The 16,257-nt window shown below is 40.0% G+C and overlaps 1 protein-coding gene across 6 annotated transcripts in view; it reads left to right on the top strand.

The window, feature by feature from the left end:
* Window positions 1–16,257, top strand: part of kazna (kazrin, periplakin interacting protein a) — a 179,340-nt gene that overhangs the window by 151,319 nt on the left and 11,764 nt on the right. For 5 of the 6 annotated variants that reach the window (XM_086141291.1, XM_086141289.1, XM_086141290.1 and 2 more), the window contains 4 exons: window positions 12,418–12,554; window positions 13,179–13,349; window positions 13,734–13,817; window positions 15,053–15,242. In XM_086141291.1, coding sequence (XP_085997417.1) covers window positions 12,418–12,554; window positions 13,179–13,349; window positions 13,734–13,817; window positions 15,053–15,242 — 582 coding nt within the window. The remainder of the gene's footprint in view (window positions 1–12,417; window positions 12,555–13,178; window positions 13,350–13,733; window positions 13,818–15,052; window positions 15,243–16,257) is intronic. The other variant, XM_086141292.1, reaches the window with a different exon arrangement.

The following is a 16,257-nucleotide window of genomic DNA, read 5'->3' as shown; positions in this document are numbered from 1 at the left end:
TTTAATCCCTTACAAGTGACACAAATCCATGAGAATCTCTTCTCAACTTTCTCCATCTAACCCTATTCTCTGTATCCTCCTCTCTCACACCAACAACCTTCATGTCCTCTCTCACTGCATCCATAAATCTTCTCTTTTGTCTTCCTCTAGACCTCCTGCCTGGCAGCTCCAATTCCTGCATTCGTCTACCATTATATTCACTATCCCTCCTCTGTACATGACCGAAACATCTTAGCCTGGCTTCTCTGACCTTCCCTCCAAAACATCTTACATGTCCTGCTTTGATCGACTTATTCCTGATCCTATCCATCCTGGTCACTCCCAAAGAGAACATTAGCATCTTCATCACTGCAATCTCTAGCTCTGCCTCCGCTCTTTTCATCATTGTCACTGTTTCTATTCCATACAGCATCGCTGGTCTCACCACTGTCTTGTATACCTTACCTTTCATTAGGCTGATAGTCCTCTATTGCATAGTACCCATGACACTTTTCTCCACCCATTCCAACCTGCTTGAACCCATCTCTTCCCCTCTTTTCCGCACTCTCCGATGCTCTGGACTGTTGACCCCAAGTTCCTGAAATCTTCCAACTTCTTGCTCTCCACTCCCTGTAGCCTCACCATTCCACCCAGGCTCCTCTTATTCACACACATATACTCTGTCTTGCTGCAACTAACCTTCATTCCTCTCCTTTCCAGAGCAAACCTCCTATTCCTGTTGAACCTCATCTGTCATCCTGTCCATCCCCACTGCAAAGAGGATGGGGCTCAGAGCTGATCCCTGATGAAGTCCCACCTTCATCTTGGACTTCTCTGTTACCCTTACAGCCCACCTCACCACTGTCTCATAGCTAGTATACATGTCCTGCACCAGTCTAACATACTACTCTGCTACTCCAGACTTCCTCATACAATACCAGAGCTCCTCTCTTGGCACCCTGTTGTTTTGCTTTTTCTAGGTCTACAAAAACACAATGCAGCTCCCCCTGACCTTCTCTGTACTTCTCTATTAGCATTCTCGAAGCCAAACCTGCATCTGTAGTACTTTTTCTAGGCCTGACACCATAATGCTGTTCACAAATGCTGACTTTTGCTCTCAGTCTAGTTTACACAACTCTTTCCCATCACTTCATTGTATGACTCATCAACTTTATCCCCCTATGGTTGCCGCAATTCTGCACATCACCCTTATTCTTAAAAATGGGCACCATCACACTTCTTCTCCATTCTTCAGGCATCTTCTAAGTCTCTAAGATCCTGTTGAATAATCTAGCCAGAAACTCTACCACTGCCTCTCCTAGACACATCCACACCTCCACAGGTATATCATCAGGACCAACTCTTCAACTCTTCAATGCCTTTCTCACTTCACTTTTACTAATCTCTGCTACTTTATTGTCTACAATAATCACCTATTCTACCCTTACCTGTCTTTCATTTTCCTATTCTTCAGCTCTTCAAAGCACTCTTTCCATCTTCCCTTCACTCCTCTAGCATTTGTCAATACATTTCCCTCTCTATCCTTAATCACCCAGACCTGGTGTACATCCTTTACATCTCTTTCTCTCTGTCTTGCCGACCTGTATAGTCTCCTGATCTACTTTCCTTCTAGATGATACACCAAGTACTCTCCTACCTGTATCCCTGATAGCATTAGCTGTAGTTGTCCAGTCATCTGGAAGCTCTCCCTGCCCACCAGAGCCTTTCTCAACTCCTTCCCGAAATACTATACAACACTCCTCCATCTTCAGCTTCCACCACTTGTTCTCTGGACTACCTTTACCCCCTTGATCTTCCTTGTCACCAGAGTTATCCTACAAACCACCATCCTTTGCTGTCTGGCTGCAATCACACAACTACTTTGCAGTCATTGATCTCTTTCAGGTTACCCCAAATATTCAAGATGTAATCTACCTTTGTGCTCCTACCTCTGCTCTTATAAAGACAGGGTAGTTGTGTAAAGACAGGAACACAGCCACTTCCACTACAGCCATTTGCATCCTTTTTGTAAAGTCTACCACCATCTGTCTCTCTGCGTTCCTATCCTGTATACCAAATCTGCCCATCATTTCGTCATCCCCTCTATTGCCTGCATCAGCATGCCCATTGAAGTCTGCACCAATTACCTCTCTCTCATTTCTGGGGATATTCTGCATCACTTCATCTAGCTCATTGCAGAACTTCTCCTTTTCCTCTAACTCGCATCCCACCTGCAGGGCATAGCCACTAACAACATTGAGCATTACATCTTCAATTTCCAGTCGCAGACTTATAAATCTATTTGACATTCTTTTTACCTCCAGAACATTCCTGACAAACTCCTCCTTCACGATAACTCCAACGCCATTTCTATTCCTGTCAGTACCATAATAGTACAACTTAAAACCTGGTCCTAAGCTTCTAGTCTTACTACCTTTCCAGCTCGTCTCCTGGACACATAGTATATCCACCTCCCTTCTCTGCATCATGTCAACCAACTCTATACATTTTCTTGTCATAGTCCTGATATTCAAAGTCCCTACTCTCGGTCCCAGACTCTTGCCTCTCCTCTTCTCTCTCTGCTTCCGTATACGCCTTCCTCCTCTCCCTCTTCGACCCACAGTAGCCCAATTTCCACTGGCAATGTGTAGGTGGTCAGTACCAATGGCAGTCTGGTATGAGATTATTAGGTTTGATTTGCATGTTTGGTTTTGGCAAAAATGTAACACCTGATGCCCTTCCTAATGCAAGCTAATGCATTTATCCGGGCTTGGGACCGATGCAGGGAGACACTGGCCCTTGCCCTCCTGAGGCTAGCTCAGGTACACAATGGCCCGTGCTGCCTTGACGCTTCATTCATGAGAATGCAATACTTAAATCCTGGAAAATCGCGATAACACAGTGGATGTGTGACTTTTCTCGATCATGCATATATACAGAAGAGCAGTTGAGATTTGACCAGGAATTACCACCAAAACATTGGACAATTACCTTATGTGAATACCATGTATCCTTAAACGGCTTTATGCAAAACAGATTTTAACATTGTCTTCAAAGTAGTGTATATGAACCCTAACTGACTGGAGTGGAAGTAGACAGTAGACAAACTATGTTTCCTCCTCATCTGTTATCTGTTTGATGATTATACGAAATGCTTTCATATGCACAGAAATTTTGTGGAGGTTTGAAGTCATGCACAGCTGACATCAGTGTAGCAATGATTCGTTCTTTTCATAGAGTTACTGCTCACTGAATGAGACTAACGCTTGACGCTCTGTCAGTGGATTGTCCTTCTGCGACATCTCATTTGACACTTGCAGCCCACACTGTTTGGATGAAAAACAAAATGGACCACGGTAGAGAAAAATACGTATACTCCCTTTTCATTCTCCGGGAAGCTCAGCTGTCTGAAAAGGACACGAGCACACACTGCACTTGTATGACTAAGGCCCGGTAATGAATGCCAAAGCTGTGCAGACACTAGCGGTTACCAGGGGCTAATAAAAGCTTATAAAGGGTGACTTTGGTTCCTTTGCAAAGTCCTGATATGTCAAGCAGATTGGATCTGGTTTGCAATTTGGTCGGTACATCTGCAAGAACAACAGGAAATTAGCTGATGTCATATTTGTCATATTAGCTTACCTTTGCTTCCCTTTATTGGAATAGATTCAGCAATGCCTATTGAAATGCTTGTGACAACCCCACCCACTACTCCATGCTCGCACACACACAGACACACACACACACACACACACACACACACACACACACACACACACACACACACACACACACACACACACACACACACACTTCTAAAGTAGTCTGAGGATTAGAGCAGAAGACTGGCCAGAAACTAACTTGTTGAGAAAAAAGAAAAATATTGAACTGATTTTTATTCATTGACGAGGCACAGGAAATGTTAATTAGTTAAGCTATTTCATGCGTTTTTTATCTTTATTCTGTATGACGTACCTTGTTTTGTTTTTTTGTCCATGGTTGTCACCGGCCACATGAGACTCACCCAGAAAACAAACACCAGCAATAATTCCACCAAACTATTACACCTTTTGGATGGCTGCAGTTTATTTGCTGTTGCTTTTGATTTCTTTTACAAAGCATGACTGACATTTAAAGTTTGGACTGTTTTCCCATGGTAATTTACAAGTTATTCGAAATGACTAAAACTGGTTGAAATCCTTGATACTTTATGTTCATTGTGTTTGTAGTAGTGGTTAAGTATATATTATTTTCAGCCAGTGTTGTAAATACACAAAAAACACGTACAGACAGAAGGAAGCTTGTATTTACCAGCATGCCTCCTTAAGTAGCAGATTTTTTTTACAGACAGCTTTCATTGCAAATGGCTGCTTAATTTTTAGAATAAAGAATGTATGGTTTTCAGAAATCAGACACAAATTGATGGGGATAACGTGCTACATTTCAGATATGGTAAGTATCGATTCATGTGGAAACATTGTATAGATTTGTATCACAGTCAATCCAGATACATTATCATAAGACGGTATATTTTTTGTTTGTTTTTAATACTTTCCATTTTTTTATTTCTGATTTTTTAAATGTTATTTCAATAGAGGAAGACATTAACAATAAAATTACACAGAGAGGGGAATTTTTTTATTTTGCTTGAGTGAGTCCATCACGCAAATACAAATGCAAGAGTTTTTTAGTTCAGAGGCACATTTGGACTTTACAATATATTTCCATGATTGAATACAGAAAAGATGTTACCGCGAGAAGAAGAAGAATCATTACCAAGGAAGACCACTTGAAATGGAATATCAAAGGGCAATTGCACACAGGAGGATGAAGATGGCAAAAGTGTATATACGGCGGCTTCTGCAAATGGCCACGCTTGTGGTGGCAGCCTTCCATCAAAGAGTCAAGCTACGTGCACTGAAATGCTCAAATGGGCATAAAAAGGCATCTGTTCAGGCTGGATAGCATTTCGTGCATTATAATCATTTTTTAACTGCCATTTGAAAAAGTGTCGGTCTGAGGAGTGAAAGTTCTAATCTTGCAGCACAAGCATGTCTATAAACCTGGCCAACTGCCATGATGAGTGGGTGTAATTATTTGTACAAATTGCAAATAATTGCTCGAAACAGAAAATGATGATACATGAGTAAGAGAGCGTAACATCCTAAATGACATTACCATTAGTTTACATGCCTTGTAATGTTAGATGAATTGATTTTCACAGCCCCTTTATGAAATTGTTTATATTTTTCAGTAAAATGCTCAATCCTTTTGATTCATAGTTACATTTATTTTTAGGCTTCCAGGATAAGTCCTCTTAATCTTCTGAAGTTAGTGTTTGAGAGCTATTTGTGAAATATTGCCCTTAAAGCAAACTCTCAACAAACAGGGAAGTTGTGGCTCAGTTTGTAGAGCGAAGCTTTGTGAGCGGAAGGGTGACGGTTCGATTTCCGACTCCTCCTGTCTGCATGCTGACATGAACTTGGGAAAGACGCCAAGCGTAAAGTTCCCCTCGATGGCATATTTAAACCTTTGCATGGAAGCTCTGCACACATCCATGTGTGAGTGTGTATGTGAACGGCTGAATGCAATGTAATGTAATGTGCTTTGAAACTGCAAGGTGTAAAGGGGCTACAAACAGTGAATGAAGAACATTTACCATTACATAGTAAGGCTTAATTCCAAAAGTTATTTACACTGAATCACACTGGGGGACTGATATATTTCTACATTTTAACCTCAATTATTAACCTCTATTATACTATTAACTTTTGTCTGTTTCCGTTTTAAAATTTGATTTCAGATAACCTCAGGTGATAAAACAGAAAAGGGTCATGAGCCAAACTGTTGACTGCATCCTTTTCTATTAACTGATTGACCAGAGGCAAGATGTCAATTCTCTTCGACTCTCCTCATTATATATGAAAGCGGCAATATTGTGAATGTTTCAGTAGATGCTTCTTTAAGGAATGTGAGCGAAATCCGGCCACTGAAATGATAGCAAAGCGCAAGGGCTCTTGTGTTGTTTTGATTTGGATTAAAAGTAAAGAAGGGCTTGCGTGATGAGGCAGTGAAAAAGAAATGCATCGCCCCCACAATAGCTTTGTGTCACTCCAGATAATACTTGTTCACTTTGGGAATGATCCACAGACACCGTGGTGTCATACCTGCATTGGTTCAGATGGTTTTCGAAAAAATAAAAAATAAGAAGCACGTTTTCAGGAGCCTATGAATACCAAACAGGGAATGTTGAGAAAACTCTTTGCGGTGTTTTTGCCCAAGTTAATTTCTCACCTGCTGTCTCTTCTTCTACTCTCTCTCCTGCATTCATTTCATTGGCTGCCCACAACAGCAATCTCATGTGGCACTATGAGCACTATCGTAATTGTCAACGTGACACAGCTGCAGTTGCAAGAGCCACTTTGACCTATTTAATTCCCCCAACCTTTAAATGCATTGCTTGAATGCCTCTGCAATCTCCTAACCCCAAAGTGATGGTTCAATGAGAATGAAAAAGACAATTTGGTCCAGGCAGCTGAACCGTTCTGAAACTGCGTTTATACTGTCTTGTATGCGAACATATTCATCATTCCTTAGATAAATGAATTTTTAGAGTGTAGTCGCACTGCTATGTTTAATTACCTCTTTACGCTCAGGCTAATTACAATCATTCAGCGATTCTACATACGTTTCGCTCGCGAATGAAAGGAGCAAAGGACTATGCATCATCAAAGCACCATCTGTCTGTGCCATTTAGCTTCTTTTCATGCTTTAGTAGTAGTTGGTAAACACTCCTGTCCTTGACCGCATGGCCTCCTCCCTTACTAGTTGCTTCTAAACCAATACAGTCATTCACATTGGTAGTTGCAACAGGTTTGGGAAGTCTTGGGGAATCATACCGCTCTTTTATCTACCATGACGTCGTCTTTCACTACTGGGTACTGCCCGTCATAACAGATTTTGAAAACTGTTCAGTTTTTCTTCCACTTCATTAAAACTGTAAGGTCTGTATTAATAATGTTTTCACTTTAAGTAGCCCCTAGTATTAATTAAAGGCATGCTCTAGTCTGCAGAATTTTAGCAACTGTGCACCATCTTGTATTTACTTATTAAAATGCTGTTACATTTGGTGCTCCTTAGCAATTAATCTAAATTTTTGTAACGATTACATGGACCATTAGTTTGTTCTGGCTCCAGTGAGGATAGAGAGGTGAGTAATTTCAAGCAGCGGGTTCAAATTAAATGTTAATTTAGGACCTCTTAATAACTTCATTTACAGAAAGGATAGTATGAAATGTTTACTACAGCACAGTGGCCTACAAGTAAAGAAACAAAGTGGGGATCAACAGAAGGTTTTGCACTATTTTAGATTACAGACAGATATTCAATTAGGTCATGATGTCGTGCTGGTAGAACTTGTGCTGTCTTCAGGCCATGATTGAATATTTCTCTGCACGTTCAGAAATAAAAATCAAAGGTTTATGTGTTCTTGGCAGGCTTTCTACAAATGATGGTTTTTCAGTTCTGTGTTGAAAGAAAGCAAACTCTCTTAATTTATGCATAAAATATTATTGTTGTTTCAAAAAAGAAGGTAATATTTGTGAAGCAAGCATCCTGGTTATTCTGAATATAATGCATCTGTGAACAGAAATTATGTTTGAATGCAAGGAACCAGTGTAAGAAGCACCTGTAATGACGATTGAAAATATATTCAGGATTAGTTTTTATGATACAATAACACATTGATTCACAAATACATTTATGGCGAAATACAATTTTTGGTGTGTAAAGTGGAATTAAATCAGTTCTTGTGCAGACCTCTTTTTGTAGAGGAGTTTGGAAGCTTCGGACTAGTTTGAATTAACACAAATTATTTGGGAGCAAAGGCTGATTGTGGTTAAGTTTCTATGGGGTTCAAACTTTAAATAATCACTGTAATTAACAAATTTGTGGATTAAATGTTTCTGTCATTATTCTAATTCGCTCTTTAATATCACACCCCACAGTATTAAACTTGGGAAGAGAATAGCGTTGATAGGATAAGACTTCAGCCAGAACCTATTGAAACTGTATCGAATAAATGACCATAAGTGAGGCTATAGAGTTGTATAATTTACTGCCTGACTCAGAGAGATTACAGAGTTCCTGCACGCACACACACACACACACACATACACACACACACACAAACATAGACATATATACACACACATACTTATAACGGGATTAAATCCTGCTGAGGTTTGCAGACACATATTGAACCACTTATTTTCAAAGTGACATGTTTGAGCATCACAACAATACCTTTTATATATGATACAGTGTAGCTGTAAGTACTCTACATTACTACCCAGTACCACTGTAGTTATCAACCTAAAAACAACATATTTTTTTCCCCAATACTGAGCTACCGATGATTTGAGTACACCGAACTAAAGATCCTACTTCATTATTCGGCTGACAGATTTAAAATCCCAAACCATGAGAAATGGACTCCATCCAAAGAGCTAGTGTCTCTTTTGTTCTCTCCCCAAATAATTATGTTAAGAGCCAACTAAAAGCTGGCCATTCTCTTTAGGGGTGAAATCATATGGAGCCGGGTCACAGTGGAGTGCTTTCATACAGAAGTGTGAAGAGCATCATCCTCATGGGCGGGGCTGCAAAACCCCATTTTTTTAAATACTTTGTATAGCCGGGTGAAATGTTACTGAATTTCATAAACAGCACAAGATTTTTGATATTTATCCCTGAGATGTCGAGAAATATTTCGTGTTACTTTTTGATGTTGCAAGTACAAACATGCTCCTGGCATTTCCCCATAAATCCTTTCTAGCTTGAGGCTAAAGGGAAAACTTGAGTATCAAAATGAGCTGAAGAGGCAAGAGAGGATTTCCTGAAATCATGGCTGAAATACTGTTACAATTGTGCTACAATAGATGGGACATGTTGGCTAATGAGGAAAGAAAGTTGTGAGGTTGCTTTTATTCCTTCATAGTCAAGGATATTTTTTCCAAGGGGCGAAATACAACCTTGACTGATTAACTGATTTACGTTCAAAGTGCTTGTGTTTAAGCTTGATGAATTCAGAGACAGTTGCAAAATGTTTTCATGTTTCAGCTCTTTAAAAAGAGTTCTCAAATGCTGTTTTTCTCTCCTCTCTCCAGTACCTAAGGTCATCTTGAATTTATATTACTTCTAAAAGGAATCCATGTTTTCATGATTTAAAGCATATAAGATAGCAAATTAGGAATTTTACCAAGAGAAGTGTTACCTCTGCCTGTGCTGCCGTTGCATAGTCACCATCATGTAAACATACGGCACAGTACTGCTACTACCAGCCCTAATATTACTGCTTTTGTGTGCACGTGATTTGCATTTGCATTCAGAGCTCCATAGACCCCTTAAATGCAGAGCCAACTGGTGCAGCGGTTAGTGTTGCATTAAAGTGGAAACAGTATTGTTTTTTTCTCCTCAGTGTTTTTATCCTGCCTAAAAGCTGTTTGGTTACAGTGGATTATCGTGGGTAACCAGAGCATGATTTCTTTTAAGTATTTTTTTTAAGAAAAATCAAGTTTCCCCACCAGCCCATCTTTATTGGAGGGAAGACAGATATCTCCACAGGTTATATCTTCAAATATCAAGTCATAAATGGTCTTGATTGATGAAGACTCTGCTAGCAAAATAAAATATTTTTTATGATATATCTGGTACTTTCACATCTAACCACAGTGAACAGAAATAGGTGTCTGCTTTTCATAAGTTCTTCCCTTTCCATTCTAGACTTTTACGTAAAGGATTGTTTTCAAATTTTGGTTTTGCTTTGTAAATATTGTAAAAAATATTCAGTGTGTTGAGCATTCACATCATGGTTTGTGAAAGAACAGACGTCCACTCTGTTAGTTTCACTGCAGTTAGAAGTTAGTTTCACTGCAAAAACCACGCAAAAGCTCTCCTGTTCTGCATCCCAAAGACTGGTCCACTCAGTGGAGGGGCACTATTGAAGAGGCCTGTAGACAAAGGTTTTTAGAGTACTCCAAACGTACAGGGTAGCATTAAAATACTTTAAAACACGAGTGCTTTGGCAGTCAAAGTGCTTTTGTTTGATGATCTAAAAGCCACTTGGAAAGTTTTGGAGGCCGTGTCAGGAGATGGGGATATTCTCAGGTGGTTTTGTTTTGAACATCAGGCCGAGGTAACGGTGTATTAGATATTAAATATTCGATCTGATCTGATCAACGTCTGCTCATTCAGTTTTGAACGTATTTCTTTTCTCCTTTTCATTCTTTTTTTAAACTCTGACATACCAGAGCTTTGCATGAAGTTAACTATCAATGAACAATTTCTCCACAGAAAGAAAAACAGTACTTGGAAACGTACACTAAAAACTATTCTGAAATTCTGCTCACTTTGGAGCCAAATTTTCAGGTCATCAAATCTCAGTATAGATTACATCTATACAGCTTTACAATAGAGAAACACATTTCCATGTATTAATTTGGAGAAACAGGCAGTGACAAAGCAGTGAGAAATTAAGGTTGCAATCTTTTTGTATTTAAAGAGAAAGAGACAACTCGAACTGCTTTCCTGTTAAAGATTCCTAAAGGAAGGCGTTGTTGGTTTCATCAGTTTTTAAAAGTTTCATTTTCTATGATTGATTGATTGATTGATAAAGAAGCATATCCAGATACATTAATATTTGCTAAAATAGAAAAATCTAAAATGAGTTTGTTGCAAACTTTAAGCACTGTACCCCCCCTCATTAGAAATAATAACACTGACATGACTGATTCATTGAAATATAGCCCTTCTTTACCTGTCTTGGGAAAGAGCTGACGTTTCCCAGCAGACACTCAAGAGATTCAGCCGTCTCCCTCTTATTTCAGCTGCTCCTAGTTCTTGTTGGCTTGAACTGATCAACGGGGCAAATTAGCCATTTAATGTGCCTGTCAGAGGGAACGCTAGTAACCACTTCCACCGCCTGAATTCTCGTGTGAAGCATCAATACAGACGTCAGCTGCGGTAATTAAAAGAATGTACCATGTAACAAACCTTGCAAATGCTGAGTCACATTTTGACGCGATATTCCTCTTTAAATGGGCCCCTTTCGCAGTGAGTGTGCTCTTGTTTTGCACAGCAGAAGGCTGGCGCTGGTCAATCAGTCACAGGTGCAGGATGTGAAGCAGCGAGTTGTGTTCTTGGCACATCTCAAAGGTATCTTTGATTTCACTTCCTGAGGCAGGTTCCGGGGGGGTCCATTTCTATTGGCCGACGAGGGAGGTTTCTTGTCTTCTTTCATTGACTATTTGGCTCGAACAACCCTATAGGTTTTGGATTTGACCTCTGACCGATCAAGTAATGGTTTTAGAGTGTTAAATGAACAGATTATGTAATTAGCTTGTAAGCAGAGTTGCAACGAGAAGGAAGAGGCCGACTATGATGCGTTATATTTAACTCAGATGCCGTGCTTTAATGAAACTATGCAGCGACGCGGTGTGAATACATAAAGTCTAAAATATAAATAGAAGTTTTATTGCAATTTTGAATAGGACCTGAAGGGAAAGTCAACTTTAAACAGATGCCTGGAAAAGAAACTCACATGAAAGGAGAAAACAGAGGAAATTCAAAGAAACGAGGAGACAAAGGAAAAAATTGTCTTTGAGAAAATTAGAGCGTCTCCGAATAAATACACTGAAGCATACTATTTATCAGCATGCGTGGGTGAAGAACTAGAGGCTTAGAGAGACTGATGAAAAGAGGGACCCAGCGTCGACGAAAGGCAACAGCAGAGGGGTGATTGACAGGAGGGTCCATGTGTGATTCACTTCTATCACAACATGCAGTCACACTACATTAGAACTCCAACAGCAGGTATATCAAAGGTTTTTTTTTTTTTCTAAAGAATAGCTTGATTTATTTATTCTCTTGGGTTATACACTAAATATTTGCCTTCAACAACACCAGTTATTTTTCCTCCATTTTATTTTTACTGTTAACAGGGTTCAGCAGTTTGTTTTTTTTTCCCACCACTCTACCCGACAGCTATGGAAAGAAAGAAGCTTGAAATTTAAAACAATGAAACAGTCTACTGCTGTAATTATCGATTGCATGGCTTAACACCAACACATATATGAGAAGAGAGGGGTTCTCAACACACCACAGCCAACACCACATGATGCAACCTCTGAAGCAACATTACTTGTTACTCCTGGTTAATCCAAAAAAGAAGATTATACCTACTTTGTTAAACCATATCATTTAAACTATCACCAATAGATCACTCAATCCAAAGGCTCCTGTGGAAAATAATGTGGGATTTTTCTTTATGCTAAACAATATCATCATTCCTTTTTTGTCGAGCATACATAACCAGAGCAATGCGGCTAAACACCAGACACTCTTTCTCTCCATGACGCTTTCTGTCTCGGTTTTCTCCAACAGCTATGAAGTCTGACCGCAAGCGTCTTAAGGTGGAAAAAGCAGACCTGGTGAACCAGATGCAGCAGCTCTACGCCACACTGGAGAGCCGGGAGGAGCAGCTCCGTGATTTTATACGCAACTATGAGCAGCACAGAAAAGTACATTTCTCATGCTTTGACTATACACTGTCATGAGTGCATGCATATAGATCAGGCTTGGCCACCCTGTGTCTCCCAACCCACATGCGGCTCTTATGTTCATGTCGATTTTTGTGTTTGTGTGGTTTTTTTTTTTCTCTGTGCGCTGAGAACGCGGGAGTGGCACGCGATTGCACAAGTAAAAAATAAACAGACACAATATTCGACATGAGCTTAAGAGCCGCATGCAGCTCGGGAGCCACAGGTTGGCCTGATATCGATATTAATGCAATGGGCTGCTTCCTGCATTACTGTTGACTGGATTGGTACTCATAAACCTGTTAGGTAATTTGTATCCATCCAAGCAAGAATATACATAATACAGTACAGGATATTTCTCTTCTTTTTTCAAATGAGTTTGTTTTGGAATTAACCTTTAGAATTACAGTTTGTCAGAAAAGATACTGAAGTCCCCATTTTGTTGAGCAACCTTCAATCTTTAATGTATGGACATGCACGGAACCAAAGCTGATCAAACTACAATAGATTGGACACTGCTTTGAAAACATTTTGGAAAATATGTTACTTGCTCAGTTTTCTTTTCACACATAAACTTGCACAAAATGAAACTTAAATGTTCCCTAGGAGAGTGAGGATGCAGTGAAAGCACTTGCCAAAGAGAAGGACCTGCTGGAGAGAGAGAAGTGGGACCTACGGCGGCAGACCAAGGAAGCCACGGAGCACACAGGGATGCTGCGCTCGCAGCTTGACCTCAAAGAAAACCGCATCAAAGAGCTGGAGGCTGAATTGGCCATGGTGAGAGAGGGGACAGTGGGGGCACACCGACAGACAGGCAGGGAGAGACACAGCTCCCCTTTTTTTATGGTCTAAAAAAGATCATCGCTTTGGTTTTGTTTTATTTAGAAATTCTACCCACTTCAATGGCATCCCTTAGAATGTAATACAAATCTAGACAAAAAGTTGCAGACTTCAAGTCCAAGCTGCATCCGTAACACTGTGAAACATCATCCTGTGTATATGCTCATCGGAAAGGTGATATTTTAGCCAAGTAAAAGACGATATGAATGGGAAAGTACGTGAAAAACATTTCTGTCACTTTATGGCAATACTGATATATCACTACACAGAAAGCGTTTCAATGTACAATATAGACATCGCTCATGTCTCCAACCCTCCCAGATGAGTAACTGTGTCAATCAGAGAATGGAGTTCCGGGTGTTTGATCGACTGGGGGACAGAGACTTCTCTCCCAGGGTAACAGCGGTAAGATGGCCCCCCCCCACCACCACCACCCCCCACAGATTTGACTTTAACTTTTCTTGACCCTGCTACTCCCTGGAAGTTTTTCCTACTTGTGACCTGATTGTTGAAAGCTCCTCCTCAGCTGCACGTTTTTGACTAATCCCCAGCTGACCCTTATTGATCCCAATGATCCTAACACCTATCCCAAGGATCCTGCTGTGATTGATCAGAAATGTTGGTGATTAAAAAATGAATAAGTAATTGCTTGAGGAAAATGAGGCAATATTCCGAAAACTAACAATTACTCCAAGGGCTGTTGTTGTGTTCTGTTTTGCATGTCAGCGTCAGTGATTGACTATTGTTTGACTATTGGTAGGTAGAGATAATTCCAAGAGTTGAGTGTGTTTGTGTTGATATGTGCCTTTGTATTGCTTGGCATGATGATCAGATTTCAGCAGGACCTGGATTGATCAAGACTGGTTACCCTCACATAAATAATCTTCTCAAGACTACAGCAGCTCATTGTGGTTACTGGTAAATATTGGCGAATCTTGCTTTGTGATGAGGCCACAATGAGCGCATGTACTCATTGTGCAGATGAAAAGGATTCATTATGCCTTGTTTTCCTCATCTCACCGGTTCGTAACATCCACCACTAAAGCAGGAAACAGTAAACAGCCCCTGTGGATATTCTGTCCATTTATCCATCACTTTCAGGAACTCGAGCGAGACATTTCACACAACAAAAGGCAAACAAGAATAGACCGGTATTTTTCTTGAGATAACAACCGCATTAGGAATACAGTGGAGAAACTCATGTATACAGTTGCAATGAGCGCCATGCGGTGGAGTTCCGGATCTGTAACCAGCATCAAAAAAGGACACGCAAATATAAAATCCATGCAAAATATATACACATACAGATGCAACCTTAAAGCTATAACAAAGGATTTCAACAAAGGACGCAATTCTTGCTTGTTGTGGTTGTGGTGTATTCTGACATGGGCTGAGTGATATGAAAGACAAATCAAATGTCACAGTACACAGGAGGTGACTCGCTGAATTGTATTTTGTATTCTGTTAAGGTATACATATATCCTGGTTAATATTCAAATGTTTTTCTTGTTTATTGTATTGCTGATTGAAACTTGTATTTTCTCAATTGAAGTGAAACTGGAACTCAAAACACCAAAGTAAACTGGAAAAAATAGACCAAGCAATTCAAGACACTTCAACCCCCTTTCTCCCTTCTTAAGGCCAAACAATCACTCGCCACCTTGACCAAGGATGTTCCCAAACGTCACTCCCTGGCAATGCCCACAGAAGCCGTCGTCAATGGCAACAACCAAGAATGGGTGATGCAGGCTGACCTTCCCCTTACTGCTGCCATCAGGCAGAGTCAGCAGACGCTCTATGTCCACACAGGACATCCCACTGACAGGCAAGGTAGGAAACAACACTGTCCTCTACATCAGCTCCTACAATGTTGCCATTTAGCCTCTGCATGCGCGGTGAACCGGCTTCACTTCTGCCATCTGCTCAGTATGAACACATGCCTGGCTACTGATGACGCTTTGGTTCAGACATTTCATGTGCTAAACGATGCAGTTACTGTCAGCTTATTTTGGGCTTTATAGCAATCATTTGTCTTTGCCTCACACACACACACACACAAAAAAAAAAAATATTTGAGGATGGCTGTGGCTAAGCTTAAAGTAGATGTTGTGTTTCCAAAAAAGTTTTGTTATGGCTTGGCCTAGTTTCCAGTGGACCAGTATGTTTTTGACTGATATTTACAGAGCACAGGAAAAGATTGTGAAACAATTCTCTCTGTTGCAGCTTCATGGAGACATTTCTGGTTGAAATGGGTCGCAAACAAACTTTACTATTTAACCTCTGTTTCTTCTGCATTATGATAGTGTGTATGTCTTCCCTGTGTTTATATTGAGCAATGCAGCGAACACAAGTAGTAGTCTGCACAGATAGAAAATTCAAGTTTATTCTTTGTAAAAGCATTATAAAAACTGAGTTGGTTTTTTTTTTGTTATTATGGCAGATTATCATCTAACATAGGTGATTTTCATCGAATTTCAAAGCTACAAATAATTAAATGAAAAAAGGCAATCATTTGTAACACAAAGTATCCAACAAAATACTCGATTTGAATTTTTCTCAAATGAAGACAGACAATCTCCAACAACGTCATAATGTTCTATTCAGGTTTGACCACAGACAAGTGTATTTGCAAAAGTTTAAAATGGCCTTTTTATATATATGTCTTAGTGATAAATGTAACTTAAAGTAAGTATGTCTGTCATTAGATGCATCTAAATGGAAGTATGTATTAAGTGTTGAAAATGAAAATGGCCTATGGGGTATTTGGTTTTTGGATCATTCAGCACTTACAAATGAGGAAGCAACATCACTGTCTCCTAGCAACACTGACAGCTGTTTGCGAATC

The sequence above is a fragment of the Fistularia commersonii genome, chromosome 34 (genome assembly GCF_037954325.1).
Source record: "Fistularia commersonii isolate RoL2024-O1a breed Wild chromosome 34, RoL_Fcom_v1.0, whole genome shotgun sequence".
NCBI lineage: Eukaryota > Metazoa > Chordata > Actinopteri > Syngnathiformes > Fistulariidae > Fistularia > Fistularia commersonii.
Note: the sequence above shows the minus strand (reverse complement) of the source record. Positions and strands in the feature narration are given on the sequence as shown.